At 53.3% G+C, this 13751-nt stretch overlaps 1 protein-coding gene across 1 annotated transcript in view; it reads left to right on the forward strand.

Annotated features, from left to right (window-relative positions):
* The first annotated feature begins 1414 nt into the window (after positions 1 to 1414).
* The window catches only part of ME1 (malic enzyme 1), a 92797-nt gene continuing 80460 nt past the window's right edge, over positions 1415 to 13751 (forward strand). Inside the window, exon 1 of the mRNA XM_064169265.1 lies at positions 1415 to 1681. Within this exon, the coding sequence (XP_064025335.1) occupies positions 1580 to 1681 (102 nt within the window). The 5' untranslated portion in view covers positions 1415 to 1579. The remainder of the gene's footprint in view (positions 1682 to 13751) is intronic.

Consider the following 13751-nt stretch of genomic DNA (forward strand, 5'->3'; position numbering starts at 1 on the left):
TAAGGGTTTGGGTTAAAGGTTCGGGGTTGGGGGTTAGGGTTGGGGTTAGGGAGTTAGAGATTAGGGTATTAGGGTTAGGGTAGAGTTGGGGTTAGGTTTAGGGTTTAGTGTTTAAAGTTCAGGGTTAAGGTTAGGGTTGGGCTTGGAGTTAGGGTTAGATGTTAGGGTTGGGGTTAGAGTTAGGGTGAGGGTTAGGGTGTAGGATTCTTTGATCCCATTCTGTGCTTCTGTGCTCCACAACCGCACAACTGAGTAGGTCGAGGGAGGTTCTCCTGCCTCTCTACTCTGCCCTACTGAGGCCTCATCTGGAGTACTGTGTCCAGTTCTGGGCCCCCCAGCTCAAGGAGCTGCTTGAGAGAGGCCAGCACAGAGCCACAAAGCTGATTAAGGAAGCTGAACATCTTCCTTACGAGGAGAGCCTGAGGGAGCTGAGGCTTGGAGAGGAGACTAAGGAGTGACCTGATTAATGTTAATAAAGATGTGCAGGTGAGTGGCAGGAGGCTGGAGCCAGGCTCTGCTGGGTGATGCCAGTGCCAGCACAAGGGGCACTGGGTGGGAGCTGAGGCAGAGGAGCTTCCATGTGAACCTGAGGAGGAATTTTTTCCCTGTGAGGGTGACAGAGCACTGGAAGAGGCTGCCCAGGGGGGCTGTGGAGATGTTCAAGAGCTGCTTGGATGTGTTTCTGTGTGATCTGCTGTGGGTGCTGCTGCTCTGGCAGGGGGTATGGACTGGATGAGCTTCCCAGGTCCTTCCAGCCCCTGGCACTCTGTGATTGTATGGCAGGAGGACAAGGCAGTGGAGCAGCTGCTCCGCTGCAGCACCTTCCATCCCGGCCAGGCATAGCCGCAAACAGCACAGCTGAAGCCTCACACTGCTCTCCCCCGGCCCAAAGCTAATTACATCCAAGGCCTGCCCCTGACAAGTACAGAGCCATGCGGCCCGGCCCCGCCGGGAGAGACTGGATTCCGGAGTCATTTCATAGCCGAAGGAAAGCGAAACTTGAGTGCGGCTGAAGCAGGCCCGGCTGCTGCGTGCGGCGCCGGCTCCGGGCTCCCGGTGCTCGCCAGCCCTCAGCAGCGGCGCGGCCGGCTCCGGGTGCCGCCGGATCCCCTGCGCACAGCCGGCGAGGCGATGCCGAGCCGCTAGCAGCGGCGTGCCCCGGCAGGTGGCTAGCGGCCGGCCTGCCTCTGCGGGCTCGGCGCGATCGGGAGGAGCAAACTGGAAGGGAGGAGGTGTAAGGCCCTTAGGAACGCCGGGCCCAGGGCTGGGCTGCAGCGGCCGCGCCGGGCCAGAGCCTGCCGAGCGCAGAGGGCCTCGGGGCCGCGCTCCCGCCCGTGCCTGGCACTGCCTGGCTGCGCACCTGGCGCTCGCCGGGGCGCTGGGGCTGCGCGCAGCGCCGGTGACTCAGCGGCGCCCCGGTGACCCCCGGCAGCGGCGGCGCCCGGCCGCGGCGCTGCCCCCTCCCTCCCGGTAGGATCACCCCACCCCGTCGGGCGGTCACCTCAGCGAGGAGGAGCCGCCGCCGTTCTGCCTCCGCTCCCGCACGACCTGACGGCAGTGAGCCGAGCCGCACCGCACCATGCAAGTGGGGAAAGCAGCTGAGAGCCGCGGCGCCGGCCGGGCCCTGCAGCTCACCATGAAGAGAGGCTACGAGGTGCTGCGCGACCCCCACCTCAACAAGGTAGGGGCGGCCGCCAAGCCCCGAGGCGCTGGGCACAGGGGTGGGAGCCTTCGCCTCCTCGCCCCCGCCTGCCGGAGAAGCCCACCGCGGCGGGAGGCCGCCTGCGGCGCCGGGCCCGAGGCCGTGGGGCCGCCGGGCAGGCTCCGCTCGCCACCACCTGTCGCGGCGCAGCCCCTGGGCCAGCGCCGTGAAGCAGCCGGCGGGCCGGGGCCGGCGGGACCGGGGCAGCCGCACTTCCTGCGGGCCGGGCGGCGCTTCCTTTGCCTTCGCGGCGGCAGGGGGCCCGGGGCCGGCCCCGCTCCCCACCGGCCTTGCCTCCGGGGTGCGCAGTGCGCCGCGGCGGGCGCCGACCCCTGTGCACCTTGCAGAAGGGAAGCGGCGGCAGCCCGGGGAGGAGGCTGCTGTGGCAGGGGGCTTGGAATAGGTGATCTTGCGGGGGCGCTTCCAGTCCCTCGCATTTTGTGATCCCGTGGAAGTCCCGCCGCTCTGATGCGATTCCCCGCTGCCGTGCCCCTGCTTTCCCTATGCCCTCCTTTTCCAGCCCTCTTGCCCCACCTGGTTTCCTGCAGGCATGCTTGGCTGAGAGGCTGAGGGAGCTGGGGGTGTGCAGCCTGCAGAAGAGGAGGCTCAGGGCAGAGCTCATTGCTGTCTGCAGCTACCTGAAAGGAGGTTGCAGCCAGGTCGGGGTTGGTCTCTTCTGCCAGGCAACCAGCAACAGAAGAAGGGGACACAGTCTCAAGCTGTGCCAAGGGAGATACAACCTGGATGCTGGGAGAAAATTCTTGCCAGGGAGAGTGATTGGCATTGGAATGGGCTGCCCAGGGAGGTGGTGGAGTGGCTGTGCCTGGAAGTGTTGAAGCCAAGCCTGGCTGGGGCACTTAGTGCCATGGTCTGGTTGGTTGGGCAGGGCTGGGTGCTAGGTTGGGCTGGCAGAGCTTGGAGGCCTCTTCCAGCCTGCTGGATTCTGTGACTCTGTGATTCTATGATTCTTGCTGTCCTGCACTTTGTCCCCTGGCAGGTGGAAAAGGCATTTTTGTCACTATTACCCTGCATGCAGCTGTAACATCCAAGTCCACTTTCCCCTCTGCTGTGCATCAGCGAATGCAGTTAGCACCTAAAAGATGCCAGAGCGCAGCAAAACCTTTCAGTTCAGTTTCTGATTTGCTGAGGAATGGTAGGTCAGCTTGATAAACCAAATCAGCCTGGTCTGGAAGAAATAGAGCTGAGTAAGTGAAACACTTGCACAGCTCTGAGAAAGACTCGAAGTTCAGATAGTAACAGTCCTTAATTGGCATGGCAGGCCCTGAGCTTGCTGCCAAAATGAAACATGGGCCAAGGCAGAGGTAGATGATAAACCATGCCTAGCACATGAAGCCTTTGTCCAGTCGTTAATCCCAGAGTTGTTCTTATGTATCGCATTTAATGGTGCTCTGGTTTGCACCTCTGCCTTGGAAAGTGTAGCCGTTGGAGAAGTGTATCCAGGCACTGGACTTGTTGCTGGGTTGTAGAAATGGACAAAAACGATGTCTCCAGTCCTACTGGTGAGGGTGACTTCATCACTAGAAGCTCCATGTATTAGTTAGATGAATGACTCTTTTATTAGTCCTGGGGCTTGGCTGCAAGGTTTCCTTAGAGCCTGTCTTAGGTCTCTCTGTGTGTATGCCTAAGGAGGTCCCCTGAGGTCAGGTGAAAGGAAAATTTAACCCAAACATAAAACTCCCCAAGAAGCAACCAAGGAAAGGCTGTTTGGCTTGGGATTGCTTTGAGGCACTATTCAAGGAAAAAAGCCTGGTGCAGAATAGCCATGAAAGCCAACTCAGGGAAAAAATCCACCTTGTTTTAAGAAGCAAATGGAGCTTACTCTAAAACATGGCCAAGGTAGGGCAGCCTGAGCCAAAGCAGGCTCATTGCTGTCTTCTCTACCTTCAAACCTGAAGACAGGTGGGAGCGAGGAAGGGGCAGCCTCTGCTCCTTGGTGGCAAGGGTCAGGAGCAGAAGAAATGGTTCTGAGCTGCCCCAGGAGAGGTTCAGGCTGGATGCCAGGAAGTATTTCTTCACTGGAAAGGTTTTAACCACTGGAAAGGTCTGGCCAGGGCAGTGCTGGAGTCGCCATCCCTGGAGGTGTTCAAGCAGCCTGTGGAGCGGGCACTTTGGGGCATGGTTTAGGATTGACCCTAAACTAGGTCAAATATTGGACTAGATGAGCTTGGAGGTCTCTTCCAAAAGGGTGTTTGCTGTGATTCTGTGAAATATCATCCATCCTGCTTCTGGACAGCATACCTGAAAATGAGATGCTAGAGGAAGGGTCCTTCATTTCCTGGCTTAGGCTCTATGCTCAGAGGGCTGCAGCAGCTCTGCTCTGGGGACAGGCTATAAGAGTTGGGGCTCTGCAGTCTGGAGAAGGCTTCCAGGAGAGCCTGGAGTGGCCTTGCAGGATCTGAAGGGGACTCCAGGAGGGCTGGGGAGGGACTATTGACAAGGTCTTGTCATGCCAGGATGAGGAGGAATGGGTTTGAAGTGGCAGAGGGGAGACTGAATGTGGCTGTTAGGAAGAAATTTGCAGTGAGGGTGGTGAGAGACTGGCACAGGTTGCCCAGGGAGGTTGTGAAGCACAGAAACACAGAATCTTTGATCCCATTCTGTGCTTCTGTGCTCCACAGCCTCCCTGGAGGTGTTCAAGGCCAGGTTGGATGAGGCCTTGAGCAACCTGTTCTAGTGGGGGAGATGTCCCTGCCTATGGCTGGAGATTGGAACTAGATGAGCTTTGAGGTCCTCACAGGGAACTGGAGACAAAACAAGGGGGAATGGCCTCAAGCTGAGCCTGGGGAGGATTAGATTGGACATTAGGAGAAAGTTTTTCACAGAGAGAGTGGTGAGGGAGTGGAATGAGCTGCCCAGGGAGGTGGTGGAGTCCCCCAGCCTGGCTGTGTTTCAGGGTGGTTTGGATGTGGTGCCTGGGGCTATGTTTAAGGTGAGCAGGGTTCTAGGTTGGACTTGGTGCTCCTGAGGGGCTTTTCCAGTGTGGATGTTTCTGTGACTCTCCCTTCCAACCTAAACCACCCTGTGAATGAACAGTGCTGAGGGTTGCCAGTGTGGCTGCCTGTTTGCTAGCCTGAGGCTGGCTTGCCTGCTGCGGGGCTGGTACTCCCGGTTGGATTTTTATTGCCAGCTCTGTTAAACAAGCATCAGATTGCAAAAGATTCTATAGGGAGCAGATAAAACCTCTCCTTTAATGATCATAAGGTATGGGGAGTGTTTGCAATTCTGCTGAAGTGCCAGAACCTCCTGCTGTCTCCTGGGGCCTGCCTAAGAGCTCTCCTCTATCAGCACTTTCTTCTGGAGGTGGTGCCAGCTGCAGGAGTCCTCATTGCATATACTTGGCACAAGCAGGCCATGGGAACAGGCTTAGTGGTATCTGCTGGTGGCTTGTGAAAAACATGAAGACAAGTGATGTTTTCAGGGTCTCAAATGGAGACACTTGCCCTGTCAAGCAGGCAGAACTGAAGTGTGCTGCAGGACGGGGAAGCTTGGGGCTTGCATCCCCAAGGAGTGCATTGCTTTGCTCAGAGGAGCCAGAAGGATTGTTTTACTGGCAATCATTTCTGCTTGGACATCTTTAACCATGGATGGAAGAAGAAGTGAGGAGCTAGGGGTGGTTCAGTTAGTTGTTTTTAATGCCTGTCTCCATGCAGTGCTGAATTTCTGCACACTCAATGCATGCAGCACTGCTTATGCTGAACTGGAGAGCTGTGAGAATGTCACCCAAAAGTCCTTCTTGCCCAGTGCCCTCTGCTCCTGCCTAGGCAGCAGGATTTCCAGAGCATACTAAGCAGTGAAGTATGTTAAAGCTCCAGGTTAAAATCTGCTGTGTTTTGCTTTGTATGCAATTCACAAACAGGTGCAGGCTCCACTGGGGGAAACCTCAGTTAAAGTGTTTGGTGGTTTTGTGATTTTTTTAAGTGATATATACATATTTCCCATGCTGAGGCATTTGCCCATGTATGAAACCGCTGCTGCTTTTACAGGGCCACTGGCCTTAACAACATCCCTGGATGTTTCTAAAGCCAGGCTGGCTGTGGCTCTGGGCAAGCAGATCTAGCGGAAGGTGTTGCTGCCCACAGCAGGGCACCTGGAACTTTGGGGTCCCTTCCAACCCTGACAGTTCTGTGATGCTCTTTGCCTCATCTCAGCAGCAGCAGCAATGCATCAAAAATCCAGAGGAGCAGTGGGTTGTAGCACACTGAGATGAATTACTGAAGGACACATGTCCAAGTCAATGGACACTCATCAGGGTTCAGTTTATTGCCTGTCATTTTAGGTAACAGAGTCATGGAATGTGAGGGGCTGGAAGAGAGCTCCAAAGCTCATCCAGTCCAACCTCCCTGCCAGAGCAGCACCCAGAGCAGATCACACAGGAACACATCCAGGCAGCTCTGGAATAGCTCCAGAGAGGGAGACTCCACAACCCCCCTGGGCAGCCTCTTGCAGTGCTCTGTCACCCTCACAGGGGAAAAAAATCCTACTCAGGTGTGCATGGAATTTTTTATGCCTCAGCTTGCACCCATTGCCCCTTGTGCTGGCACTGGCATCACCCAGCAGAGCCTGGCTCCAGCCTCCTGGCATTTCCCTTTGCATCTTAACCATCGATGAGGTCCTCCCTCAGGCTCCTCCTCTGCCAGCAGCACAGCCCCAGCTCCCTCAGGCTCTCCTCTTAAGGAAAATCTTCCACTGCCTTCAGCATCTTTGGCTTTGTGCTGGGCTCTTTGAAGCAGGGGGGCAGGGGGGTTGGACTGGATGAGCTTTGGAGGTCCCTTCCAGCCCCTCACATTCTGTGATGATTCTGCCTGTGTATTTGGTGAGCAATTGCATCTTTGGTCTATCACTGGGGTCTCTGGCATTAGAGTTGCTCTGTTGTGAAACAACAGCCTAAACCAGGAGGCTGTTCAGGTGGGATGTTTGCCCTTCACCAGGCAGGAGAATAGGTTGAAGCCTGGCAGAAGCGCAGCTGCCTTGCACGCTTGGGCTTTGGCGAGGGTGTGAGCTTGGGGCTGGCTCACCCAGTGGGTGCCATAGGGCTGGTCCAGGAGGTCGTTGTGTTGCCAATGTATTCTTTCTGCTTGAAGGCACCTTTCTGAAGCATGAGGGAGGAGTTGTGAAGCAGAGTTTATTATCATTTGATTTCTTTTTTGGCATGAGTGCTTTTATTTACAGTGTGTCTGAAGAGGCTTTTCCCATCTCTCTTACCTTAAGGCAGGTTTGTGCTGCATTCTCTTAGTAAGGGAAGAGTCTTGGGAAAATCACAGAAGGTTAGATCAGCCAGTCCAAGCCCCCTGCCAAGGCAGCATCACCCAGGGCAGGCCACACAGGAATGCAGCCAGGAGGGCTTGAAAGTCCCCAGAGAAGGAGGCTCCACAACCTCTCTGGGTAGCCTGCTCCAGAGCTCTGCCACCCTCACTCCAAACAAGTTTCTCCTTCTCTTGAGCTGAAACCTCTGCTCCACTTTGCATCCATTGCTCCTTGGCTTCTTGCTGTGCAGCACCCAACAGAGCTTGGCCCCCTCCCCTTGACCCCCACCCCTCAGCTGCTTGCACACATTGCTCAGATCCCCTCTCAGCCTTCTCTGCTCCAGACTCAACAGCCCCAGGGCTCTCAGTAAAGCATAAAGTGTTTCAGTCAGGTTATTTTCCCACTGTCTTGGCTTATGTATATGGCTTGCAGTCTTCATGGCCTCCGATTACTTTTCTTCCTACGTTGCTGAGGTTGTTAAGTTCTCTCTTCCTGTTGGCCTCCAGTTCTTTGCTTGCACTTGTGAAAAAAGTTTGCTGAGGCAGCGAGCTCGGAACCAAGTTCTGTGACTGGGGTGAAAAGCAAATAAAAGGAAAGAAGAGGTTGTGTCATAAGCTGCAGCAACTGTGTCATAAGCAATAGCACCTGACAGTGTTAGGACTTGTTGCATGAAGCTAAAGCTTGAACTTGCTTTGCTGTGAAGCTGCTTCAAGCATTGAAAACCCTTTGCAGTGATGTCACTTTCTTGTGAACTTCAGCGGTTGAACACCGAGGAAGCTGACCTTGTTTTACTTTAGGCTGAGGCTATCTACGCCCACTGGGTATAAATGCTGCTTGAATAGGAGCCTTAATCCTGGCACAGGGCACCCTGCAAACAGGCTTTGTGTGTTTGGAGTGGGTTAAATGTGCTTTGCTGCAGAGCTCCGGTGCTGCTTTGCTTTTAAATCCTACCGGTGGCTGCTAGGAGCTGAGATAGAATTTCTGCTTCTGCCTAGGTCGAACCAGCTGCAGGGCATGGAGGTGCTTTCTGCAGCAAGCATGTGCCAGAGTGCAGAAGGTCTGCCTTGGCACTCTTTGGTTTATATATCCAGTTCTGCTGACTCTTGTTTCAGCCCTCTCTGAAAAGCAGACAAGCTGGGGCCACTGCAGGCATGAGATCCTCCTCCCCAGCCCTTCTTTGCTCTCTGAGGAAGGGGTGAAAAGTGTGTTCCAGGTTAGCTGTCCTTGCTCCCACTCTCTGTAGGCTTTCTTCTTGCAGCTAGGGATGTCCATTCATCCATGCAGGCCTCCTGGTGTTCTTACCTGCCTTCCTCTCTTTTTGGGATGCAAGAGAATGGTTTAGGTTGGAAGGGAGCTCAAAGCTCAGCCAGTTCCAACCCCCCTGTGCCATAGGCAGGGACACCTCCCACTAGAACAGGTCGCTCAAGGCCTCATCCAACCTGGTCCTGAGCCAGGGAGGTTGATTCTATGATTCTATAATTTGCTTTTAGGAGTTAATATGAAAAAAAAACCACCTAAATGGCATGCATGAGGAAACAAGTTTTGGTCTTCTCAAAGCTTAACCATTGCTAAGGTGATCTGTTGGGTAACTCAGGGAGCAAAAGTCCTGAGTCAGAAGGAGGTCACAGGGCACCCCGAAGGCAGTCCTTGCAGGCAGCCTGTTCCTGCTGCTGAAATCGGTGTCAGTAGTTTACTTGGATACTGTTAGTGCCTATTCCTGTGTGAAACACAATCCTCTGTGCAGGGCTGGAGGTTGTTTACAGTGTGGAGGAAGCTGAGGAAGTGCAGAGTAAACACTTTGTGTGCATGAAGAATATGTACCATCGTGGTTCTTTTATGCTTTGAATGCTTGTGGCTTTGAGCCAAAGGTGAAGAAATATGGCAGGATCTGCTCATCTGGGGTAGGAGTTCAGACAGTAAATTCATTGCTGTTTTGCTCTTAAAATATGAACAAGTCATGGAGCAGCAGTGCATTTGGTCATTGCATGTTTGTGCTTCATTGCTCAAGCAGCAACTGTTACCTGCTGCTGGCTTAGAAAAAGGGATTTTTATGGTCCCCCCAAGCTCAATATTAAAATTCAAGTCTCAATTCTGCCTTTTCTTTTTGGTTACCTGTGAAATAAACATCTCTACAAGTGGCTTGGATGACTGCAGCAGGCTTTAAGCCTTTGCTTAGATAAATGGAGTCCTTAGTCTTGAATCACAGAATCCAGTGGCCTGGAAGGAAGCTCCAAAGCTCATCCAGTCCAACCTCCTGCCAGAGCAGCAGCACCCAGAACAGATCACACAGAACACATCCAGGCAGCTCTTGAGTATCACCAGAGAGGGAGGCTCCACAGCCCCCCTGGACAGCCTCTTGCAGTGCTCTGTCACCCTCACAGGGAAAACATTTTCCTCATGCTTCCTTGCAACTTCCTCTGCCTCAGCTTGCACCCATTGCCCCTTGTGCTGGCACTGGCATCACCCAGCAGAGCCTGGCTCTAGCCTCTTGGCACTCACCTGCACATAATGATAACCATCCATGACGTTACCCCCTCAGGCCTCTCCTCTGCCAGCAGCACAGCCCCAGCTCCCTCAGGCTCTCCTGTTAAGGAAGATCTTCCACTGCCTTCAGCATCTTTGGCTTTGTGCTGGACTCTCTCAGGCAGTTCCCTGAGGTCTTTCTTGAAGTGAGAGTCTTAGAACTGGACACAATATTACAGATGCAGCCTCAGAAGGGCAGAGCAGAGGGGCAGGAGAACCTCTCTGGACCTGCTACACACAGCCCTTCTAACCCACCCCCAAAAGGCAGCATTGAGTTAGTATTCATCTGTCTTGTAAGTGATCTGTGTGTGCCTTTGGGAAAGAGTATGTCCTAGAGGTGTTGGGAGGACTTGGACATGCAGGTCAGGTGGGGTGTCACAGTTCAGCTTTCTTCCTCTTGTGCCATGTGCACTTCCGAGTTAGCTTCTGGCGTGGAGGTTGGACAGTACCCAGTCACTGCTCTGCATGAGAAGGAGAAGGCTTGCTAGGAAATAATGTTGCTACCTTTTCCCCAAGGGCAAAAAACAGGTCCAGCTTTTACTAATGACTGTTAAAAAATTCTAATGACTAGAGGGAAAAAAGCCACAACAACTTCAGTTTGTGCAGGAGGTGATTGCATGGTGATGCTTATGAAGCATGTGTAACATTTTCAGTTCTAGTGTCTAGCTGACTCATAGCATCTGGGCTGGAAGGGACCTCCAAAGCTCATCCAGTCCAACCCCCTCTGCACTCAGCAGGGACATCCTCAACTAGAGCAGGTTGCCCACAGCATTCTCCAGCCTCACCTTCAATGTCACAGGTTTAATCAGGTTGGAAAAGACCTCCAGGATCATTGAGTCCAAGGGAAGGGGACCACAACCACCTCCCTGTGCAACCTGTTGCAGTGTTCCAGCAGCCTCCTGCTGCAGAACCTGTTCCTAACATCCAATCTCAATCTGCTCTGCTCTAGTTTGAAGCCATTGCCCTCATCCTGTCCCTGCAGCCCTTTGCAAACAGTCTCTCTGCAGCCTTCTTGCAGCCCCTTCAGGCACTGGCAGGCTGCTGTTAGCTCTGCCCAGAGCCTCCTCTTCTGCAGGCTGCACACCCCCAGCTCCCTCAGCCTGTGTCTGCAGCAGAGCTGCTCTTGAGGGTTCGTGGCCCTCCTATGGACTTGCTCCGTTCAAGTCCATGTCCTTCCTTTATGGAGGCCTCCAGAGCTGGATGCAGCACTGCAGGGGAGGTCTCAGCAGAGCAGAAGACAGTGGCAGAATTCCCTCTCTGTCTTTGCCAGCAATGCTTGTTTGGATGCAGCCCTCCTTGCAGATACATGACTGCAGAAAGCATGTATCTGCCGGATACATGACTTCACCTGTGTCAAGGTGTGTTAGAAAAGAGGCAGCAAAGCCTCTTTGCCTAAACACTGTGAAAGAGCTCAACAGTCACAGGTAGGAGTCAGAACAGAGATCATTAAATTGCTGAAATAAAATAAAAGCATCTAAGTCTTGCTCTTGCCTGGAGCCCAGGCAGGCTCTCTGCAGGTCCCTTCCGACCTCTCAAGTTCTGGGATTCTGTGACAGTTGCCCTGATTCCAACACAACTCTTGTCCCAGGATGTTCCAGGCTGGCTGCCTGCCTTCCAGGAGTGCTTTGAAGCTCAGTGATGCCTCCTTTTTCTTGGCTCAAGGTGTTCCAGGCTTCCTGCCTTCCAGAAGTGTTTTGGAGCTCAGGGATGCCTCCTTTCTCTTGGCCCAAGATGTTCCAGGCTGCCTGCCTTCCAGGAGTGTTTTGGAGCTCAGGGATGCCTCCTTTTCCACTTTCTCCCTGGGTTCCTTGTATTTTCCAGGCTGCTGCAGGGTGTAGATGGCATTTTACAGCCTTCATCTAAAGCTTTCAGGCCTGGAGAAGGAGAGCTGGTTGCCTGCTTGGCTTCAAAGCTTTTCCCTCTGTATAGGGTATTCAGTGAAGGTCTTTGCAAAGGAATGTGCTAGAGTTGCTGTGTAATCTGTTCATGAAGGCAATGGATTTTGGTATGTTACTTCTATGCATGGCTTATGTGTAGCAGCAAGCTCGAGGTAATGCAATTTCTCACAGAGATCTGGACAGAAGACATCTGCTCTTTGTCTTTTAAACCATACAAATGTATGCCTTCAAGGCACAGAACTCCTATGGTCTTAGCATAAAAGCAGTGTGGTTTATCTTCTCTGTGCTGTTGCTTTTTGTTCAGCCCAGATTTCAAGCCATGCTCTCTAAGGACCAGGCTTACCACTTGTATTGCTTTAAGCAAAGGCTGGGTAAAGCCTTCCTCTTCCTCACGTGGCAGAGGATTTGGCATGGCTGTCTATTTATGAGGTCAGGCAGGGCCCATGTAAAGAAGTCATGAATGGCCTTGAAATAGCTTGGCAGTTCTGAATGTAGTCAGTTTTCAGTTGGTACAGAGCACACAAATTCTTACCTTGCAACACTGCAGTCATAGAATGGGTTAGGTTGGAAGGGAGCTCAAAGCTCAGCCAGTTCCAACCTCCCTTTGCAATTAGGCAGGGACACCTTCCACTAGAACAGGTCACTCAAGGAATCATCCAGCCTGGCCCTGAACATCTCCAGGGAGGCTGTGGAGCACAGAAGCACAGAATGGGATCAAAGATTCTGTGCTCCACAGCCTCCCTGGGCAACCTGTGCCAGTCTCTCACCACCCTCACTGCAAACAACTTCTTCCTAGCAGCCACTTTCATTCTCCTCTCTGCCACTTCAAACCCATTCCTCCTTGTCCTGCCATGACCAGACCTTGTCAATAGTCCCTCCCCAGCCCTCCTGGAGCCCCCTTCACACCCTGGAAGGCCACTCCAAGCTCTCCCCAAAGCCTTCTCTCCAGCCTGCAGAGCCCCAACTCTCTCAGCCTGTGCTCAGAGCAGAGCTGCTGCAGCCCTCTCAGCATCTTGGTGGCCTCCTCTGCACTGGCTGCAACACTTCCATGTCCTGCTTGTGCTGGGGGCTGCAGAACTGCCCCCAGGACTGCAGGTGGGGTCTGAGGAGAGCAGAGCCAAGGGGCAGAATCCCCTCCCCTGCCCTGTGCCCACACTGCTCTTGCTGCACCCAGCACAGGGTTGTGTCTGGGCTGCACTCACACTGCAGGCTTCTGTGGAGCTTTTCCTTGAGTTCAGGCCAGGTAGAAAGCATGGTCTGTCCTGCTGCCAGAGCTGCTGTCACTCACCTGGAAAAGGGGGCAATTCATATCCATCTTGCTGCATTTCTGTCTCTTGTTTTTAAATGCTTTGTTCTCCTCTTTTCCCTGTCCATTTCCAGCTGTCCAATGCTAGTTACCTTGTTCCAAACTGGTTTACAACTTGGAGTCTTCTTTGGATTCTCAGCAGTTTCTGGATGCCCTAAATAGTAGCCTAGAAACTGATACAGAATCATAGAATCAACCAGACAGAAGAGACCTCCAGGCTCATCCAGGCCAACCTAGCACCCAGCCCTATCCAATCAACCAGACCATGGCACTGAGTGCCCCATCCAGGCTTCTTCCTAACTTCTTCCTCATGGTAAAGCTTTCTGGACCACACTGAGTTGGGTAGAGCTATGGTAGCCATGGAGTTTACAGGAGATAAGACTAAGCCATGAGACTTGACTAACCCTGAAGGAGATGTATTGGAGCTGCACTTGAGCCAGTCGATGATAACGGAGTAGAAACAGCACAAAATGCTTTTGCTGAGTCAGGATCTCCACTTACCAAGAGCCTCTTTTTAGGAAGAAAGCCAGCATGTGCTGCTGTGGCTGCTGTTGGAAGCCCAGGCTGTGCTGTTCACTTGGCAGCCCTCGTGAGCCGTGTGTGATGCTTTCTGACTGCACAGGTCAGAATAATTTAATCATGTTATTCTTGCTTATGTGCATGTGTCAGTGGAAATACAGCAAGTGCACCACAAAGAAAAAGAATGTGATGCTTTTCTCCTCTGGGTTCTGCTGAAAAGGAAAGCAGAGCACTGGCAGCCCCCATGCTCAGGTTAGGGTACTTCCCACACCAGTCTCCTACAGGTGAGACCCCACCTGGAGTGCTGCATACAGTTCTGGAACCCCCACTACAAGAATCATAGCACCATGCAGGCTGGCACAGCCCCTCAGGAGCACCAACTCCAACCCAGAACCCTGCTCTACAAGATTCACCTTAAACCACAGCCCCACACACCACATCCAAACCACCCTGAAACACAGCCAGGATGGGGGACTCCACCACCTCCCTGGGCAGCTCATTCCACTCTCTGACCACTCTCTCCATCAAAAACCTTTTC

Source organism: Pogoniulus pusillus, chromosome 31, assembly GCF_015220805.1.
Source record: "Pogoniulus pusillus isolate bPogPus1 chromosome 31, bPogPus1.pri, whole genome shotgun sequence".
Taxonomy (NCBI): domain Eukaryota; kingdom Metazoa; phylum Chordata; class Aves; order Piciformes; family Lybiidae; genus Pogoniulus; species Pogoniulus pusillus.